General features: G+C 36.9%; 3 protein-coding genes across 3 annotated transcripts; 1 reads left to right on the forward strand and 2 right to left on the reverse strand.

Annotated features, from left to right (window-relative positions):
- Nucleotides 1-1,032: 1,032 nt before the first annotated feature.
- On the reverse strand, nt 1,033-4,091 carry RLF (reduced lateral root formation). Its single transcript, XM_078581282.1, has 6 exons — nt 3,946-4,091; nt 3,613-3,687; nt 2,986-3,247; nt 1,957-2,091; nt 1,299-1,349; nt 1,033-1,193 (listed from the first exon to the last, which is right to left on the reverse strand). The coding sequence occupies exons 2-6, from the start codon at nt 3,643-3,645 to the stop codon at nt 1,117-1,119; spliced, it is 558 nt and encodes a 185-aa protein (XP_078437408.1). The 5' UTR covers nt 3,646-3,687; nt 3,946-4,091; the 3' UTR covers nt 1,033-1,116.
- A 1,725-nt stretch (nt 4,092-5,816) lies between these two features.
- Nucleotides 5,817-10,256, forward strand: IBR5 (indole-3-butyric acid response 5). Its single transcript, XM_078581068.1, has 6 exons — nt 5,817-6,240; nt 7,939-8,038; nt 8,153-8,210; nt 8,552-8,658; nt 8,981-9,286; nt 9,429-10,256. The coding sequence occupies exons 1-5, from the start codon at nt 6,004-6,006 to the stop codon at nt 9,253-9,255; spliced, it is 777 nt and encodes a 258-aa protein (XP_078437194.1). The 5' UTR covers nt 5,817-6,003; the 3' UTR covers nt 9,256-9,286; nt 9,429-10,256.
- Nucleotides 10,257-12,276: 2,020 nt separating this feature from the next.
- On the reverse strand, nt 12,277-17,005 carry LOC144707805 (defective in cullin neddylation protein). The gene is made up of 11 exons (XM_078581051.1): nt 16,801-17,005; nt 16,533-16,600; nt 16,295-16,431; nt 15,581-15,639; nt 15,355-15,378; nt 14,003-14,085; nt 13,828-13,892; nt 13,669-13,718; nt 13,212-13,313; nt 13,064-13,123; nt 12,277-12,490 (listed from the first exon to the last, which is right to left on the reverse strand). The coding sequence occupies exons 1-11, from the start codon at nt 16,801-16,803 to the stop codon at nt 12,383-12,385; spliced, it is 759 nt and encodes a 252-aa protein (XP_078437177.1). The 5' UTR covers nt 16,804-17,005; the 3' UTR covers nt 12,277-12,382.
- Nucleotides 17,006-17,212: the final 207 nt, after the last annotated feature.

The following is a 17,212-nucleotide window of genomic DNA, read 5'->3' on the forward strand; positions in this document are numbered from 1 at the left end:
ATTCAAAAGTTTTTATCTCCCACGGTCATGGAAAAATGAGTATTCATAAGTTTTTATCAAAAGATAGAAGGAATTGTTTTACAATGATTGCATACACATTAATTTGATGTAGTAATTGTAGTTTGTGATATTTTGGTCAAAAGTGAGAACTGATGAAGTATGACCACTGGACACAATCTGATTTCACAGGTTGATATGCAAGGTTGGATGAATATGTTATCCAAACAAATTGACAAATCACATGAGAACTTAAGGTATCTCAAGTAATATGGATAATGGTGAAACAAGCTCAATGTATTTCCAAGAAAGTAGTGTGGCCCAGGAGGCTGTGAAATCATACCTTTGTGCATTCTCTCCAAAAGTCAGCCAGAAGCAAGGAAGCATTCCTCTTGGACTGGATAACATACACTCCAAACTAGAATAACTCCACTGTGACATTCATTATCTTTGACCTCCCTCAGGTATAGTCAGTGTCCTTAGAACCTTACCTAATTGTAATTTATCTTGCTTTACAGGTTTTCTGATCACTTCTAAATATGAGTTCTTCATAGGACCAAACTTATGCAATCCCTTTAAGGTAAGTTGACCACCCCACATACTTACAGCCAATGCATTTTAATTCAATTAAGTCTCTAGTCTCTGAGTCCTGGTAAAATGTAAAGAAAACAATTTCCAGCAATAGACAAACATATCAGCTTGACTCAACATACTGCATGCTCAGAAATGTATTAATTAATGGTAACATCATTAAACATACATTCTCTATCCAGGCTAAGTCAATGAAGGGTGAAATATTAGAGTCAATGAGTAAAATTAAATCACATGAGGTAAATTTTGTTTTTTCTTCCATACACCTTGCATTCTACTGATAGACACTGTCTACATAAAAAAAAAGATGAATTTAGCGCAACTCAAGTTGCACAAGTTCAACTGATATACCACCTCTGGTAGACACTGTAAGTAAACATGTTTTTCTACATGTTCGGGCTCTAATGTAATAAATATTTTAAATGAATTATATGACAGCCGACATAAAATCAAAATTTATTACAAAATTATGTGCATTATTAGCAGGAGATCATTATCTAATAAATAGGATATCCCCTTGGTGCTTAATCATTGTTTCTCATCCAGGAAGCCCACTAAGCATTTCTCTAGCATGAACTCTGCATTCACCCAAGCATGATACTTATCTTTAACATGGTTAAGGTTTCTAATTTGATTCTGGAGGAAAAAATTTGATCTGTTAAAGCAGTTTACGGAGTTTGGTAAATGCAGTTTAAGTATTTCAAGGATACTAAACAGGGCAGTGCAATCTCTTCCAGCAGCCTTCATAAGCAAATCAACCCCTGTCCACAGAAAAATTAAGTAAGAGTCATGGGCTTCTTCTTCTTTGTTAAAAGAACAATCTATCCATAAAAAATCTTAAGCTGGACATGGTTATGCCAGAAGGGGGACACCAATTATTCTTGAAGAGTATCTAGGGAAAAATTGTTCGACGAAGAGCAACTGGTAAGGGATTGGCACAATTCTGATAGATAAGTTATATATTCAATCAATTTTGATCCATCCACCCTCGAACGATTTGATTGATGCAAATTAAAAATAAAATGATGTGGAAAAAAGTCATCTTAATCCCCTGCCTTGATCAAATTTAAGATATTGTCATCTTAATCTATCTAGGATCAATTATGATCAATTACATTAATCTAAGATATGATCAAAAGATAGATATGTCGAATTGGTCTGATTTCTTCTAAGAGAGAAGAAAAAATAGACGATAATTCTACTCAGTCCAGTCGAGATATTTGAATATACAAGTCATTTAGGGGGGAAACTAAGAAGCCTTGAAAATTCCCCAATCTTCCTTCAATCACTATACGAGCCACCTTATATAAAGTATAAAAATCAAGAAAAAAAAGATATCAACTCCATTAAATAAATAAAAGGGTATACCTCCAGGATGGAATTTCATGTAGGGAGAGATATTATAGACTCGGCCTTTTAGAACAGTCCAAATAGAGCTCCCCGACTTGTGCTGCTTAACTTCATCCATAGAGATGAGTCGTCTGTTTGTTCTTCCCTTCAGTCCTAAATTAAATAGAATATGATTTAAAGTCAATCACAAAAAATAACAATCCATTTTCAGACAGCCTAAATAAGAATACTGCAGAAAGAAAACAATGTTGGGAAGAACCATAATTTTGATCCAGTTTGACGAAGACTGCAAGGATTGAAGTGCTTGTTCCAGTATATTCTCACACTAATTATTAACAATTATTCCTTAAACTATTTTAACTATTGTTTACTTCTACTTATTTATTTTTTTCATAGAGATCTTAGACTTATTCTTATTCCGATAACTACATTACCCTCTCATTATTATTATACCTTTTCATTGTTACTACCCTAGTACATATCTCATATCTTACCGTTTCATTTTCTACTTCAAATTAATTATTTTTCTATTTACATGATTACGTAGATTATCTGGAAATTGCATCTGACGTTATAGATTTTCTTAATACTAACCTAGAAAATATTCATTCCGGAAAGTACTCAATCCTGATCATCAGCAGCACATATGGATTGCCATCACAGCAGGTGAAGATGAGACAATGATGCGTCATAATCGTCCTCTTCATTACTCTTTGTCGAGATGATGACGAGTTCACCACCATCCTTTGCCAGAAAATTGTTGATGATGACGATCACGACTCCTCATCGTCCTCATCACTTTCTCTCGTTTTACTCTTTCAGATGACGATGATGAGTGACAAGTCGTCGTCATCATCATCCTCATCGTTTATCGCTGCCTACGATGATGATGACGATGATGATTTCATCCCGGTCGTTCTGGCCACAGCCGAGGATGATGACAAGGGAGACTAGTCATCGTCCCTCATAGATGACGAACTCGTCATCGTCAGCAAAAACTAATAGTATGGTCATAGATAAAGACATAGTGAAGAGATAGAATAATACCTGCCAGATCAGGATGTGTGCGTGTGAGCTTTAACCAGTCCATCTGGCTGTATCCTTTCTCAAATGGGACTTTAGATCTCTTGATTGGCTGTCTAGCAGCTGTAATCGGATCTTCGGTTGCCGGTTTTTCGAGAGGGGTAGTTGAGCCAGCATTATCTAATTTATCCTTATCAGATAAATCATCTGGGTAATTGATCTTGATACTACTTCTGCCCTCCGAATCATCCGTTCCAGAAAGGGTCACATTTGATGCGTCACCAACCTAGAACGCAAGATAATAAAGAATTAGTTTATACTGAAATTAATGAAATTCTAGTCATCATAGCATTGTTGGCAGCATAAAATGAGATAGTTTATTCGTGAAGGCAAATTACGTTACAGGGAGAGTTAATTTGAAACAACACCCCCTAGCTATTGGATAAAATTAAACAAAAATGATTTCAATCGCAGAGAATTGTAAGGGATTTCGTTTTCATTCCGAGAGGGACGTTTTTGGTGAGAGAAGAACCCATTACCCTAATAATTTGAAATTTCCGAGGGAGGGAAAACACATTTGCAAGAATTTTTGGATGTAACGATAAAAGATCAGGTGAAAAGCACGGATGATAATGTATATTAAAAGCTTGCCTGGTAAAATGTGAAGTCGATTGAATCTCCCATTTTCCACCGCAGAAAAAGATGAACTCGAGTTGATTTTAAAGCCTGCAGATATGAAGATCCCAAATATTCATAACTAATATAATCATAAAAAAGCCATATTTAACTCGCCGGCTAATTCATCGGAACGCGCTAAAAACGATCAAATCATCAGTTATATTGCAAAATCAAGGAAACGCGCTGCGTCGAAAGCTTCCGTCGTTCTCTATAATGAAAGATTACCCAGAGCAGCGTTCTATCAACCTAGGGGAGAACCAAATAAAGAGGGAAAGAACGCGAAATTTTTTAAACAATCACGCAAACCTGTATCACCGACGACGTATTAAGCTCAATATCGTCGAAAATCGGTTAGCAACACTTCAGATATGAGAATCGATCGACGAACTCGCCTTGTTCCCTTCGCTCCCGCGCTCAACCTCGCTTCCCCAAATTTTACTTGCACCTCACGGAAAACGATACAAATAAGAAAAAAAAGAAGATTATTGGCTATTAAAGGCCCATTAGAAAGCCTATCTCTATTAATTTTTTTATATATAATTAATTTCATGAAGCTCCATGAGTAGAATAAACAGGAAATTTTCATATTTTACCAGTTGAGATGAACTGTGAAACTACTTTTCGATAATCTATCTAACAAATAATAAATAAAAATATTTACGGGGATTTCTATAATTGATTGGGTGGAACCAACAAGGCTTTGTTTTTTTTTCATTTGAATGACCTAATATAATATGTAATAAGGCATATATTAACATAATATTAGAGAAATTAGCCTACCAATAAATATTCAGATGTAAGTTTGTAATCAATGACAAGGGGTAATTACATCATGTGCTAAATAGCTATGGTGGCATAGCATTAGCACATCCCGGAGGATGATATCTGACAATGATATTGGTTACTAAAGTACCAATATCTGATATTGATATCTGTCTCAAATATTTGTTCGCACAGTACTAATATCCGGTATCAAATTCTGTCTGAATATTTGTTCCTACACAGATATCAGATATCGATATACATCTCAAATATTGGTTCATACAGCACCAATATTCAATTTTGATATTAGTCCCAAATTTCTGTTCCAATAGAATCAATATCCACTAACGATGTCCTTCTCGATATGGGACATATTTTGGAATTCAGCCCAAAATTGGATACCGGGATAATTATCACAGGGTCTGGGACATGACAGAAAATAGTCGTAGATATCGGAATCTGATATCTGGATATCGGATATCAAAATCTATTAATCGGGTATTCCAACATATATATCGGATACCAATATAAAATCTAAAGACCCATTGTCCCAATTTTAAAATTATAAGATAACAGTATAAATTATTTCTAAATGGGTCTGAAGATCACAGAATCAAACCCATTTTTTGGCTGGGACACAATAATAAACATCCGGCACGAATTCTGATATTCCTCTTACAATTTCAACCTGTTTACCTCATTAATATTACTAACACAGAGAAGATGAATACAAGTCCTCGGACTTGATTACACATATCTATTAGTATGCGGAAGAATTATCAAAATAATATAAATTTTATACATCTGACATGAAAAACCAATAACAGAAACCAAATATTCAATATCATCATCCAACTCCTGAGACGAAGACATCTGATGTCAAATATCAGACATCAGTATTTTAGCAATAGATATAGGATTTTCTATTTCTGGTATGTGATACAATATTTGCCCCTTGGACCACCGGTTTCCGGGTGGTCTGCCGCACTTTATTAAAAAAAAATAAAATATTTGCACCTATCTCGTCATCCCATATCAGGGTTGGGTCGGGCAAACACTAACTGTAATTCGCTACCGCCTTGAGGTTTGGATGCCGATTTCGGATGTCAGACACGAGCATCAGATTATTTTTAAATATTAATTACACGATTAAAAAGAAGTTACATAATTATCATTTTGTTATCATTTGAAGGAATGTAAAGTAGATTTCATGAGAAACTATACTAAAAAAATACTGAAAACTTGGGAAATTAAGAGATTTCTGGTTGCGATAGATACGAGAAATAATTAATGTGCGAGCGGAGCTGAGGTGGCGGGAAGACAACCGAGAGATTCAGGTTTGATGACGTGGCGGGCTCTGAGCCGGTCGATCAAGAGGCGGGAAAAATACACTATAAATACCAGATATTCCACTCCTTTTAACTTTTTTCCAGAGATCGCCCGATTTCGGAGAGGGGGACGATCGCGAGATCGTCGATCGGAGGAAAAAAGAGCGGAAACTTCGTTGCAAGATCGTCGATGGCGTTTTTCATCGAGTAATTACTACGATCCTTGCAATTTGATTCGATTGTTCGTTGAATTGTTCGGATTAGCGGTTCTGCGATGAGGAAGAGGGAGAGGGAGAATCCGTGCGGCGTCTGCGGGCATTATCACGACGAAGCGGAGGTTTGCGGTATCTGCGGCCACCGGCCGACGGTTTCTGCGGAGAGGACGGCGGTCACGGCGGTGAGCAGCGCGTTTCCCAGCGAGATCTGGAAAGACTTTCTTTATCTTGGGAGCTACGACAACGCTTGTAGAGGAGAGCTGCTGAGAACTCAGGGCATCTCTCGCGTTCTCAATGTGAGTTAATTTCTTTGGAAGTTTGAATTTTCCTTCATTTATATCCTCATTTTAGCTCCTTGTGAAAATTTCATCTTTTATTAGAAAGAAGCTGAAGGTTTCAAAAAAAATTTAGAAAGAAGCTCAAGCAGGCATTTGGTTATGGTTTTTTCGATTTGATCGGCATCGTTTTCGTCTCTGAACACAGAGCGTACTTCATGCGAGTTAGGTTATCTTGCAACTTGAATTTCCCTTCATTTTTATCCGCATTTTAGCTCGATTGGTGAACCGAAACGTTTTAATTAGACAGTTTCGATTACTTCTTTTTTTTATTGGCTTGATCGATACGCTATCCTTTTTGACTTCAAACTCGGGGCATCTCCCGCGTACTCAATGCGTCAATTTCCCTGGAAATTTGTTTTATCCTTTATTTTAATCAGCATTTTTTTCCCGTCAGGAGGATTTTCTGCATTTTTCCTTGATTGGTGAATCGAAACATGGTTATTAGACTTTGGATTATTCTTTATTTTTTCGATCGATTCGGTGTCATTTTTAAATGATGAATCTAGACAGAAAGCCTTGGTTTAATCTCTGAATGAACAGATCTTTGCAAAGCTCTGTGAGTTCTCGCAGATACGAAGAACAGTTCACGGATCCAACATTGTCCAATGAAGGAATCATTTAGTATCTACCTTTCGTGGTCACAAAATTTTGTCAACTTTTGGTATTAAGATTACTTATACTTTTGTGTTTAAAGTATGATTAAGATTCATGATCAGGGATGAATTGTATCACTTTATTGAATCCGCAATGAAATGGTATCTTGAATCATGAAAAATAAGATCCAATAAAGGAGACTTATTGTTTCTGACTAAGAATCAGTATTCGGAATGGAATATGAGAATGAGTCTAAGAAAGAGAAGTGATGAAGGTTTCTTGAATAATGAAAAATAGGATAAAAGGGGAGGTTTCTTGATTTCTTACTAAGATTCAGGCTTCGGAATGAAATATCAGGGTAAATCTAATAACGGAAACTAGTGATGATTTCCATCGTTGTAGCTAACTTTAAACTAAATCCACTATCCTCTGCCTTCTGGCATAAACGCAGAAAGAAAGAATCAGAGCATTTTTTTTGGAATTTGGTTTAGCACAAAATAAGCCGTATCAGCTGGGGCTATCAAATTTTTTGTCTATAATTCTCGAAAATCGTCACTAAAATGTCCAGTTGAAGTTTTCTAAAAGAAAAAAGACAAAAAAATGTCCTGTTGAATATTTTGAGGTTATTAGATGACATTTGTTGTGCTCTTGGATCTTGTCCAGCTTTTACTCGAGATCATCTTGATGCCCTTTCAGACGTACTTTTAACGACTTTATTCTTCCACTTTATCTTAAAAGTTAATAGTATCTAGAGAACGAGGGAAAATGGTATTACCGCACATTGAAAGTAAATTAATTTCGCATCTCTGATGTTATATCTTCAGCTGAACACCTTCCATATCATTCTTCAAAATAAAACCTTCCATATCATTTCAATTTCATCATTCAATTATTTGGCACACTATCAATGGTAGATGGATCCAAAAATTTAAAACCTTAAATTTTTAGTACAAACAATTAGAAGTAGTGAATAATATCAGACTTTGGATTCTATGCATTTCACTTTCCCGCTATTATTTTTTGTTGTCAAGTTTCTTATTATGTTCAGTTAAATCCATGCAGACAGTCCCTGCATGCCAGAACTTATACAAGAACTCCTTCACATACCACTGCCTCCAAGATGACAAGGTCTTGCCATTTGATGATGCCTTCCTTTTTCTTGGTATCGATCCTTCTTATAACTAACTTTTTTCATTACCATACATTTTGTACTCATTATTATCCCATTAGTAGTCATTAATTCGTTATTAAATTATCATTCATTAATTTCCTGCAGAGCAATGTGAGAGGGACAAGGCCCGCGTTCTTGTTCACTGTATGTCCGGAAGAAGCAGGTGAATCTTTATCTGATTAAACACGAATTTAGAATAGTTTACTGCTAGAATGTTGTCGTTTGATGATTCTGAAATGTGCAAAAACTCTATTTGCCTCTTCCATATTACAAGCCTCTTCCTTTTTACGTATAGCGTCTTTATGAACAAGAGAAAATAAAATCTCAATCGTAAAGAAGGGAGACTACAAGTGTTTATATAGGAAGCCCTAATGGGCTAATTAGAGAAAGGATAGAATAAAGAGAGGGGCCATAATGTCAACAGTCTTCACTCCCTTTTGCAGCATCTACTCGTTCGCCATCAGTGCCTTTCTTATGAACTAACCTAATCTACGATAAATACAGGTCGCCTGCTATTGTAATCGCATACTTGATGAGGAGCAAGGGATGGAGACTTGACTACAGTCTAAATTGGGTGAAGGAGAGGAGACCTTCCGTTGACTTGTTTCCAGGTATGTTATTTTTTTTTCAAAATCAAACTATGCTGCTTGAATCATCAACAATCTTAAAAAAAAGCATTAGTCCACACCATTTTTCTGTGATCGTAAACCCCCTAAGTTATAAATCTTAACTTGAATCCCGCAGCTATAAATTTCTCATCGATTCATTTCCTTTTTCTGTGACCCGCCGCCAACCCTAATCCAGTCGCATTGTCTGACTTTCCTTGATGTTAAACCCTAAACCGTAAACCCTAACAAGAAAACTAGACTTAAATGCACCGGAGAGGTTCTTGAAACTCTGCATGGTAACCAAATCCAAGTTGACCTTCTGCAGCTGTTTATCAGCAATTGCTGGACTATGAGCAGAAGTTGTTCAGTCCACACCAGACCTTCGGCTTCGGAGTCCCTAGACTAATAAATCCCGCTTCCGCTGTTGTCGCCTCCGTCACCGTGCCACCGTCCCCGTCCTTCCAGACACAGTCAACGTCCATCTTTGACCGTGCTTCTGCTAAGGGAAACCCTGGGGAGTTTGTCTTCAGGGCTGGCCTGATAGGCCAGCAGAGGGTCAACGCCACAGGTGGAGCTGAAGCCCCAATGGACAGTTGCTAGCTTGCAGCTTTGTTCTTCCCGACAGTATCAGGTGGCTGTTTTTCTCTCCTCCCTTTGCCTTTCTTTTTTCCTAGGGATGAAAACTGCCCATTTTGATGTTTGTGTTAAATATTTACGTAATCTATGATTTTTTCCTGGTAATGATATCTTATTTCTTTTTGAATACCTCCCAGGGTGAAAGAATAAGCTCCAGTCCTTATTTCCTTTATCCCCATTTATTAGTGGGTCCACCTTGGCTGTTGGCTCAAGGTTTGTCTTTCTTTGTACTGCTGTTGATCATCTTATGCTGCTGATCGTCATCAGCTGAGTCAGCTGTCAAATCCCGTCAAATCCCGCCGTCAATTTCCACGGTGGAGCAAAATACTACCCTCCAAGTTTTGGATTAACTTAAGATGGACAGGATTATGAGGATTTTACATCTTTTGCCCCTGGTAAGAGTATCTATCAATGGCTGCTTGTGTGTCTTGTTGACGCTCAAGGCTACGTGCTCGAGTAGAACATCTCGTGAACTGGAATGAGACGCCGAGGAAGCCTTCCTTCCTCTACTTGGGTACTACGAAGCAAATGTGGGATAAGATTCACACAAATTGTTTCGAGAAGGACGACGTCTGGAGAGTTTATACTCTCATTGACAGAGGTCAGAAAATGGCTCAAGGAAATCGTGCTATTATGGAACGTGTGTGTGAGTCCGATGCTCCCTCGTGGGAATCGGACCACTACTGGCCAGTCCCGAATCCAGATGGTCTGGATAGACGATAAACGGCTCGTGTTTATGGTGGGGTTGAACCCACCAGAATGCCAGCTTTTATTAAGAATCTTTCGAATCTTGAAGAAAGAAAAGAGAGATAGAAGAAGGAAAGAAGGAGAAAGAAAGAAGAAAGTAGAGGAACAAGAAGAATGGTTGAGAGATCTTTGTGTTCCCACAAATTTAAATCTTACATTGGTTGTGTATTTATAATAACATATAGATAGTTATAAATAGAAACTTTATGTTTTATTTATATATCCATTGTAACGGTTTACAACGGGTATATACATTTGAAATTATGATTTAATCTTGACCGTTATAACGGTGGGAGTGCACCGATCTCAGCCGTTGATATGCTCAGTAGACCCATCTGTTATAATGTATATATCTAAGTTAATCTCAGCCGTTCCTATCTAATATTTAATCCTGACCCAATATCTTTAATCCTATTCTATCTTTGAACCCATATTGAATCCTATTTGCTAAATCTCTTACGAGTATATAATATTTATTGTTTATTTCTAACTAATCTTGATTAAGTTCCAAACGAGAGACCGAGTTGGCTGACTCCTCAATGTTACCAAGGTCCTATTGAAAAATGCATATGTGTTGGGGTCAGTTGGATTTTTTTTCAAACTTGACAGATATTTTTCAAGCTTCTGCTAAAAAGAAGAGAACGTTTTACTAAATACCCCAACCTGGGGGGAAAATTAGATATTTACTTTTGTTGGGCACTTAAACGAGGTGCAAGTGAAAAATACGTCATATGCATTTTTTCAAATAATTATGTATTTTGGGTCAGTTGGATATTTTTTTCAAACTTGATTGATATTGCAATTTTTAATTAAAACTCATGTTATGTATAATAGGCAGCCATAGGGTTTGGAAAATACACACCGCTTATTATTTTAACTCTTATAAAGTTAAATTGTTGGGGTCAGTTAAAGTAAAAAATACATATATGTTGGGGTCAGTTGGATTTTTTTTCAAACTTGACAGATATTTTTCAAGCTTTTGCTATGAAAAAGACAACGTTTAAGTAAACACCCCAAACGATGTACAAGTTTTTAATTTTTTTTCAAACTTGACTGGTATTTTGCAAGCTTATGCTAAGAAAAAGAGAACGTTTAAATAAATACCCCAAACTGGTGGACGAATTAACTATTTACTTTTGTTAGGCACTTTCACAAGGTGAGAGTGAAAAATACATATATGTTGGGGTCAGTTGGATTTTTTTCATACTTGAATGATATTGCAGTTTTCAATTAACAGCTCATACTATGTACAATAAGCAGCAATAGGTTTTGCCATAAAGTCCCTCTATTGATTATTTTAACTTCACTAAATTAAATTGAAGAGCCTTTTAGATGGAGAAGTTATAGTGTTCATTAGTTTCGTTCTTATACTGGGGGAATAATCTAATTATAGATTGCTTCTTTAAGTTTTTACTCTGTAAATAAAGCATAAAATGATAGAATATCTATGTAGCATGAGCTGGAAAGTAAAGAGAAAAATCGTTTGACTTTAACATAAAAATAAATGTTACTTGTTTTTTTGGCCAAAAGTTATCATGTGGTATAAAACATTAAATTCCTCCATCTTTTACCATCATAAAAAGTTTACGGCACATTTTTCGCAATAAACATCATAAAAATGTTCTTAACAGCATAATTCCAAGTCATTTTGTGAAATTTTTTCCACTACAATATTTAATTATTATCAGTTGAAGTAAAAATTATTATTTTCCTTTAATTTTAACTCAAACTTTACTCCTAACATTTGTATACATTATACGAAACGGTAGGCACAAGTATGACAGGACATTGATAGCCTGTACGTTAATTATTGTAAAATTTATATCTCATGACAAATAAGATTAATAATGGGTTTAAATGGGTAGGTAAACGTGTCTCCCAATTTTAATGTAATGAAAAAGTTCTACCACTCAAACCAACATAAAATTTTTATAGATGTTATTTGATACCCACAATTGCTTTCCATCTCATTTTAATGCACAATTATCCGATGTTATTATATAAGCAATTAATGAATTTAAATGGACTAGTGCCCAACGAGTGCATGAATGGATCCAAGCAAAAAAAAACATAAACACAATTGGAAGGAAATTCAGAAAACTGAAAAAATAACTTAACCCTATTTTTGAACCTAAAATTTCAACAAAATTTCCATAAAGAGTAGGTAGGGCATTACACAACATAGCTGTCTTTTGGCCTGACATATAATTTTGTTGAAAATATTTGAAAGCTTGGCAATAAAGTAAGAAATCTTAAAATTATTAGTTCAACCATGACAGCCAACCCCAGCAGAGTCAAAGTCCAAGGAAAAAGTAAACAGAAGTCAATGATCAACGGTCAACGATTAACTGCGGGGAATTATCCCTGTTGTGGTCAAATGCTCCACAAATTCGTCGATCAGGTACGGCCACGCCCCTTCAGGATCGTAGTTTGTCAACGTTGGGTCAACTGTCTGTAAAAGAGGAAAACACGGCGGCAAAGTCAGCTTTAAGTTTCTCTTTCTGGGTTTTCTCTAATTCTCTCTCTGAGGTTTCTTTCCCTCTCAGGGTTTTCTCTTTCTCTCTCTAGTCTATCTATGCCCCTGGGTTTATCTGTCTCTTTCTAAGTCATCTTTCTCCATCTGAGCTCTCTCTTCTCTCAGAGTTCTCTCTTTTTCTCTCTGGGTCATCTTTCTCCATCTGAGATCTCTGTGTTCTCTCTTTCTCTCTCTAGGTCATCTTTTTCCATCTCAATTGTCTCCATCTCTCTCTGAATTCTCCCTATCTCCCTCTCTGGGTTATCTTGCTCTCTACAAAAGGAAAAAAAACATACCACTAAGCTTTCTGCTTCTCTCTCTGGGTTCCCTCGGAGAAGATACCAAAAGGAAAAAGATCCCAGGGAACAGAGGAAGGCCATAGAGAGAGAGAAAAAGAGGAAACCTCAGAGCGAAGAGTTCTCCAAATCATTCTCTACGTCTCTCTCTCTCTGGGTTCTATCCTTCTCTCTCTAAAAGGATTTCTCTTCTCTCTATCTGATCTCTTCATACCTTGGAGAACTCCAGGAGCTGAGACCAAGTATCCCTTGAGATGGCCTTATTGTGCCGGACCTGATTCACAAGCATTAAAAAACAAAACCATAGGAAATGAGAGAAATAATGAGAGTTTGATAAAATTAAAAATATATGATTCTTATACCTGCAAGAACTGACACCATTCGTCGACCAAAGGCCAGTTTTTCTCTGCAAAGAGCAGCTGCCACATGCCGATAGCGGTGTCCAATGCCAAGGACTTTTGGCCCTGAAGTATTTAGAGAGAGAAATAATATTTGGTTTAAGTTAGACAGATATAGACAGGCAGACAGACAGAGACAGACAGAGAGAGAGAGAAACACTTGTGAATGTGAAAGAGATGGTAATTATCGCGCTCTTTAATGGCAGTTTCTGGGAGAAAGTTGAATTTAGAAAAAGCCTAAATTTAGAAACTTGGACCAAAATTTTCTTTTCTGCATGAAATGATTCTGGGATAAAAAAGTAATATCACCTTAAGAATCCAGTCCATAAATTAATTCTCCGGTTTCTTATTTTTGCCATCAAATGAAACTCCAGGAGCTCATCAGGAGAAAAAAGGCTGAAACTAGAGATGAATAGCATACCTTCTCCTTTGCCCACGCGAAGGCAAAATTGTAAATTTCACGAAATTTATCTGAAAAGTAGGAATAGAAACGTGATGAGTCAGAAAAATGTTACAGTAAAAAGATGAGTTAATCAGAAAATTCAGCTTCTTTGATCATCGTTATTTGATGAATACGCACTCTCATCCTTCAGCTCCATTCTAAGAGCCGGAATTTTCTCGCGCAACTTCTCAATTGAGTCAATACTGCCACAAAAAATTTCGCAAGTTAGAAAATATTTAAACCTTTATTTTTCATTGGTGAGCCGTCCTTGTAGAGAGAGAAATTAAAAACGCAATGAAATTGGAATCATCACCCAAGGGACTGGAGACCGCTGATGAACTCCTCCCGGGAGTATTCACACATGGTGGCAGCCTTCATGTGCCAAGACAGAACGAGCTGTTTCAATTGAATTGAATTCAATAGCTCAGAGAGTGAGAGAGGGAAACATTAATGGACAGAAAGACAGATTCCGATTGAAAAGAATCATTTAAAATTATTTTTCTCTGGGTTCCTTTGGCCTGTTCCATTTATGGTTTGACATCAACAATGAAAATGATAAGTAGATGACGATGATAAGTTGATGATGAGACAGAGATTGTTATCAGCGCTTCATTGTCATCCATAGGTTGATGATAAATCATCATCGTGATGTGTGATGTTGATGTTGACAGAGGTTGACGGTTCACTGATAACATTGTATCTTACCGGTTGTTTACGTCGTCATAATCGTCTGCCGTCTATAGTGTAGAAAAATGTCATCATCATCAATAGGGATGGAGGACAGATGAACAAAGAATGTTATTGATGGATGGGGCTGAACGGCCGTCCATTCAGTCATCTGTTCATCTTTCTACATTTTGACTCAGCATCATCAGTCTGCATTTCCTAATTGTCGCCACTCCATCATTCCCATTCACTCCTTTGCCCATGATGAATGAAACAGATGATGGAAATGACTCCCTCCCTCTTTCTAGCTTTCTCCCTCACACTCCCAGTCAGTGACTTGTCTGTTGCTGCTATCTCCACTGCCACACCTCCTCAAGTATCCATCAGATCGCCTGACCAACTCACTCTCTCCCCTTCTCTAAATCTATCACTCACCCTCTCCCTCTCTTGACCTCTCTCTTTCCCTCTCCCAGTTCTCTCCCTCTCTTTCCATCTCACTCTTCCCCTCTTCCGATACTCTCGCTCTCTCCACTTCCCTCTCAATCGTTCGTCCATCATTTCTGTCATCGGCCATCCGTCTTCTCGGATGGATGACTGATGACTAATGGTCGGAATGTCTTTAGCCAGTGGTGTGGAAAATGATGGTTGATGGATTGGATAAATGGATGACGATCTGTCATCTGTCCTCCAATCCTAATCATCAAGAACTAGGCTCGTTAAACTTGACAGCAACGTTGACTAGAATTTCACCAAGTTGACTAACGGTGAAAGGCAGTGCCAGCATTTTGTGCCACCCCACCATCTTCTACGTCAACCATCAATGGTAAACTCGTCAGCATTATCGCCATCCTCAAATTTGTCAATTTCAATGGCTTTCATCAATGTTGATGGGCGTTCATGAAGTTGGTGATGCGGTTAATGTTGATGTTGACATGTGGTAAACCCTTCTTGTTATACAACGTTGGTTAGTTATATGAAATGTGTTTAATATCCACATACCGTGACGATATCCTGAGGATCCACCTGCAAAAAAAATTGAAAGTAAATCATACCGCTTCGAGTGATATTAAAATATAAAATGAGCTTTAATGCTGATAAGAAAATCATTAGGAAGCTTAAAATATAATAAACAAATAAATGGTGTTTTTTCTCAGAAACCCCAAACATTATCATGAAGGAAGATTTAATTTGATACACCTTTTTTTTCCTGACCACGAGTATTTACCTGCATATCAGTGCACAGCTGCGTGATGCCATCAACCATGATCATGTCACCATAAGGGTCTGCACATACATACCTCATCATATCGTTATTAAATTTAAGATGTATATAGGATTAAGTTTCTACTCTACCAATGAAACATAGAAAATGAAATGAAAATAATGGAATTTGGAAAGAGACATACCAGTAATTACAGAAAAAATACTACCTAAGGATACGAAAAACAAAATAATAATTTTTATTTTTGTAAAAAATGTATATGATTGTAAGAAAATCGTCCCTAGAAGCCATGATTATTGAATACCAATATATATATTTATCCTGAGCATGTGTAAAACAGGAAAATCGTTTTATTAAAAATAGGAATATGAGAAGATCAATTAACAACCGGGAAACACTTACCTATATGTCTCTGATAAAGCTCTTCAAGGAGCATAGAAGTACATATACTAAATAAGTATTGAACGTAAAACCATTAAAGATAAACACAAAAATATAAAGATTTATTCACGCAAAACGGTAAAACAAGACAGTAAGAAAATCGTCCAAGAAGCGATCAATACTTTATCATAAGAGAATAAAAAGGAGAAAACTGAATAACGCTTGAATCAAATCCCAATACAACAACTGATCTTGAGAATATATAAAAGTGGAATAACTGTTTATATTACGAAATGAATAAGAAAATATCAATCAAATACCATCGAAAATACTTGCCTTTGTACCTCTGATAAAGCTCTTCAAGGCGCCTGGAGTCAGTCTGCCCCCTAATTTGTGGGTGGCTATAAAAAATATCCAAAGCACCATCCAGATGCCAATCACTAGCCTTCAACGCTTGAAGAGCTATTTTATCACTGCACCCATTATCAACATGATTTACACCCATCTTACACTTTTTTAAAACAAAAACAAATAGATGATGGAAAATGAAAAAAAACTACAATCAGGAAATTACCTGGCCCCGGTTACAAGCATGAACTGTTGGATTTTGTCGCGGTGGCCCCTGGCCAACTTGTGCTGCCACTAGAGAATCATCGTTCCGATCAGTATAGATCGCTCGAGAGGAAATCAGAAAAAAAATTGTAGAACAAAATGGAAATTAGACGGCCTAACGATCGATGAAAAAAGGGGAGAAGATTACGATCGTAATCACATCGGATCGAAAACAGTATAAATGAAGGATTTTTACAGCGTCGAAGAATGTTTCATGATTTAAGACTCACCATGTTTCACCTGAAGGAAAGAACTTCGAATTCGTAAAGAGTACGAGACGTGGATGGAAGAGGGAGATCAGCCCTCTTCGTTCCCCGCCCGATTCCTGACTGAGCGAGTTACCGACCGCTAAAAAGCAATGATCTGAGAAGAACCCATTAATTATTGTTCACAATCTCCTCGACCCATTTGCTCACTGAAGAGAGAGAGAGCGAGAGAGAGAGAGACAGAAAATAGGGAGAGTAGAGAGAGAGAGAGAGAGAGAGAGAGAGAGACAGAAAATAGGGAGAGTAGAGAGAGACAATAGAGAGAGAAATTAGAGAAAGTAGAGAGAGAAAATAGAGAAAGTAGAGAGAGAAAATAGAGAAATTAGAGAGAGAAAATAGAGAAAATAGAGAGAATAAAGAGAGTAGAGAGAATGGA

The sequence above is a fragment of the Wolffia australiana genome, chromosome 9 (assembly GCF_029677425.1).
Source record: "Wolffia australiana isolate 7733 chromosome 9, ASM2967742v1".
NCBI lineage: Eukaryota > Viridiplantae > Streptophyta > Magnoliopsida > Alismatales > Araceae > Wolffia > Wolffia australiana.

Excerpts from the sequence above, each read along its gene's own strand:
- RLF (XM_078581282.1), bottom strand. The coding sequence starts at position 3,645 with ATGGGAGATTCAATCGACTTCACATTTTACCAG. Across the intron at positions 1,350-1,956 it reads CATGAAATTCCATCCTGGAG|GGGTTGATTTGCTTATGAAG; the intron begins GTATACCCTTTT and ends TTCTGTGGACAG. Across the intron at positions 1,194-1,298 it reads AGATTGCACTGCCCTGTTTA|ATAAGTATCATGCTTGGGTG; the intron begins GTATCCTTGAAA and ends ACCATGTTAAAG.
- IBR5 (XM_078581068.1), top strand. The coding sequence starts at position 6,004 with ATGAGGAAGAGGGAGAGGGAGAATCCGTGCGGCGTCTGCGGGCATTAT. Across the intron at positions 6,241-7,938 it reads GCATCTCTCGCGTTCTCAAT|ACAGTCCCTGCATGCCAGAA; the intron begins GTGAGTTAATTT and ends AAATCCATGCAG. Across the intron at positions 8,211-8,551 it reads TGTATGTCCGGAAGAAGCAG|GTCGCCTGCTATTGTAATCG; the intron begins GTGAATCTTTAT and ends CGATAAATACAG.
- LOC144707805 (XM_078581051.1), bottom strand. Across the intron at positions 13,719-13,827 it reads AATGGAGCTGAAGGATGAGA|ATAAATTTCGTGAAATTTAC; the intron begins GTGCGTATTCAT and ends CCTACTTTTCAG. Across the intron at positions 13,314-13,668 it reads TCGCGTGGGCAAAGGAGAAG|GGCCAAAAGTCCTTGGCATT; the intron begins GTATGCTATTCA and ends TAAATACTTCAG.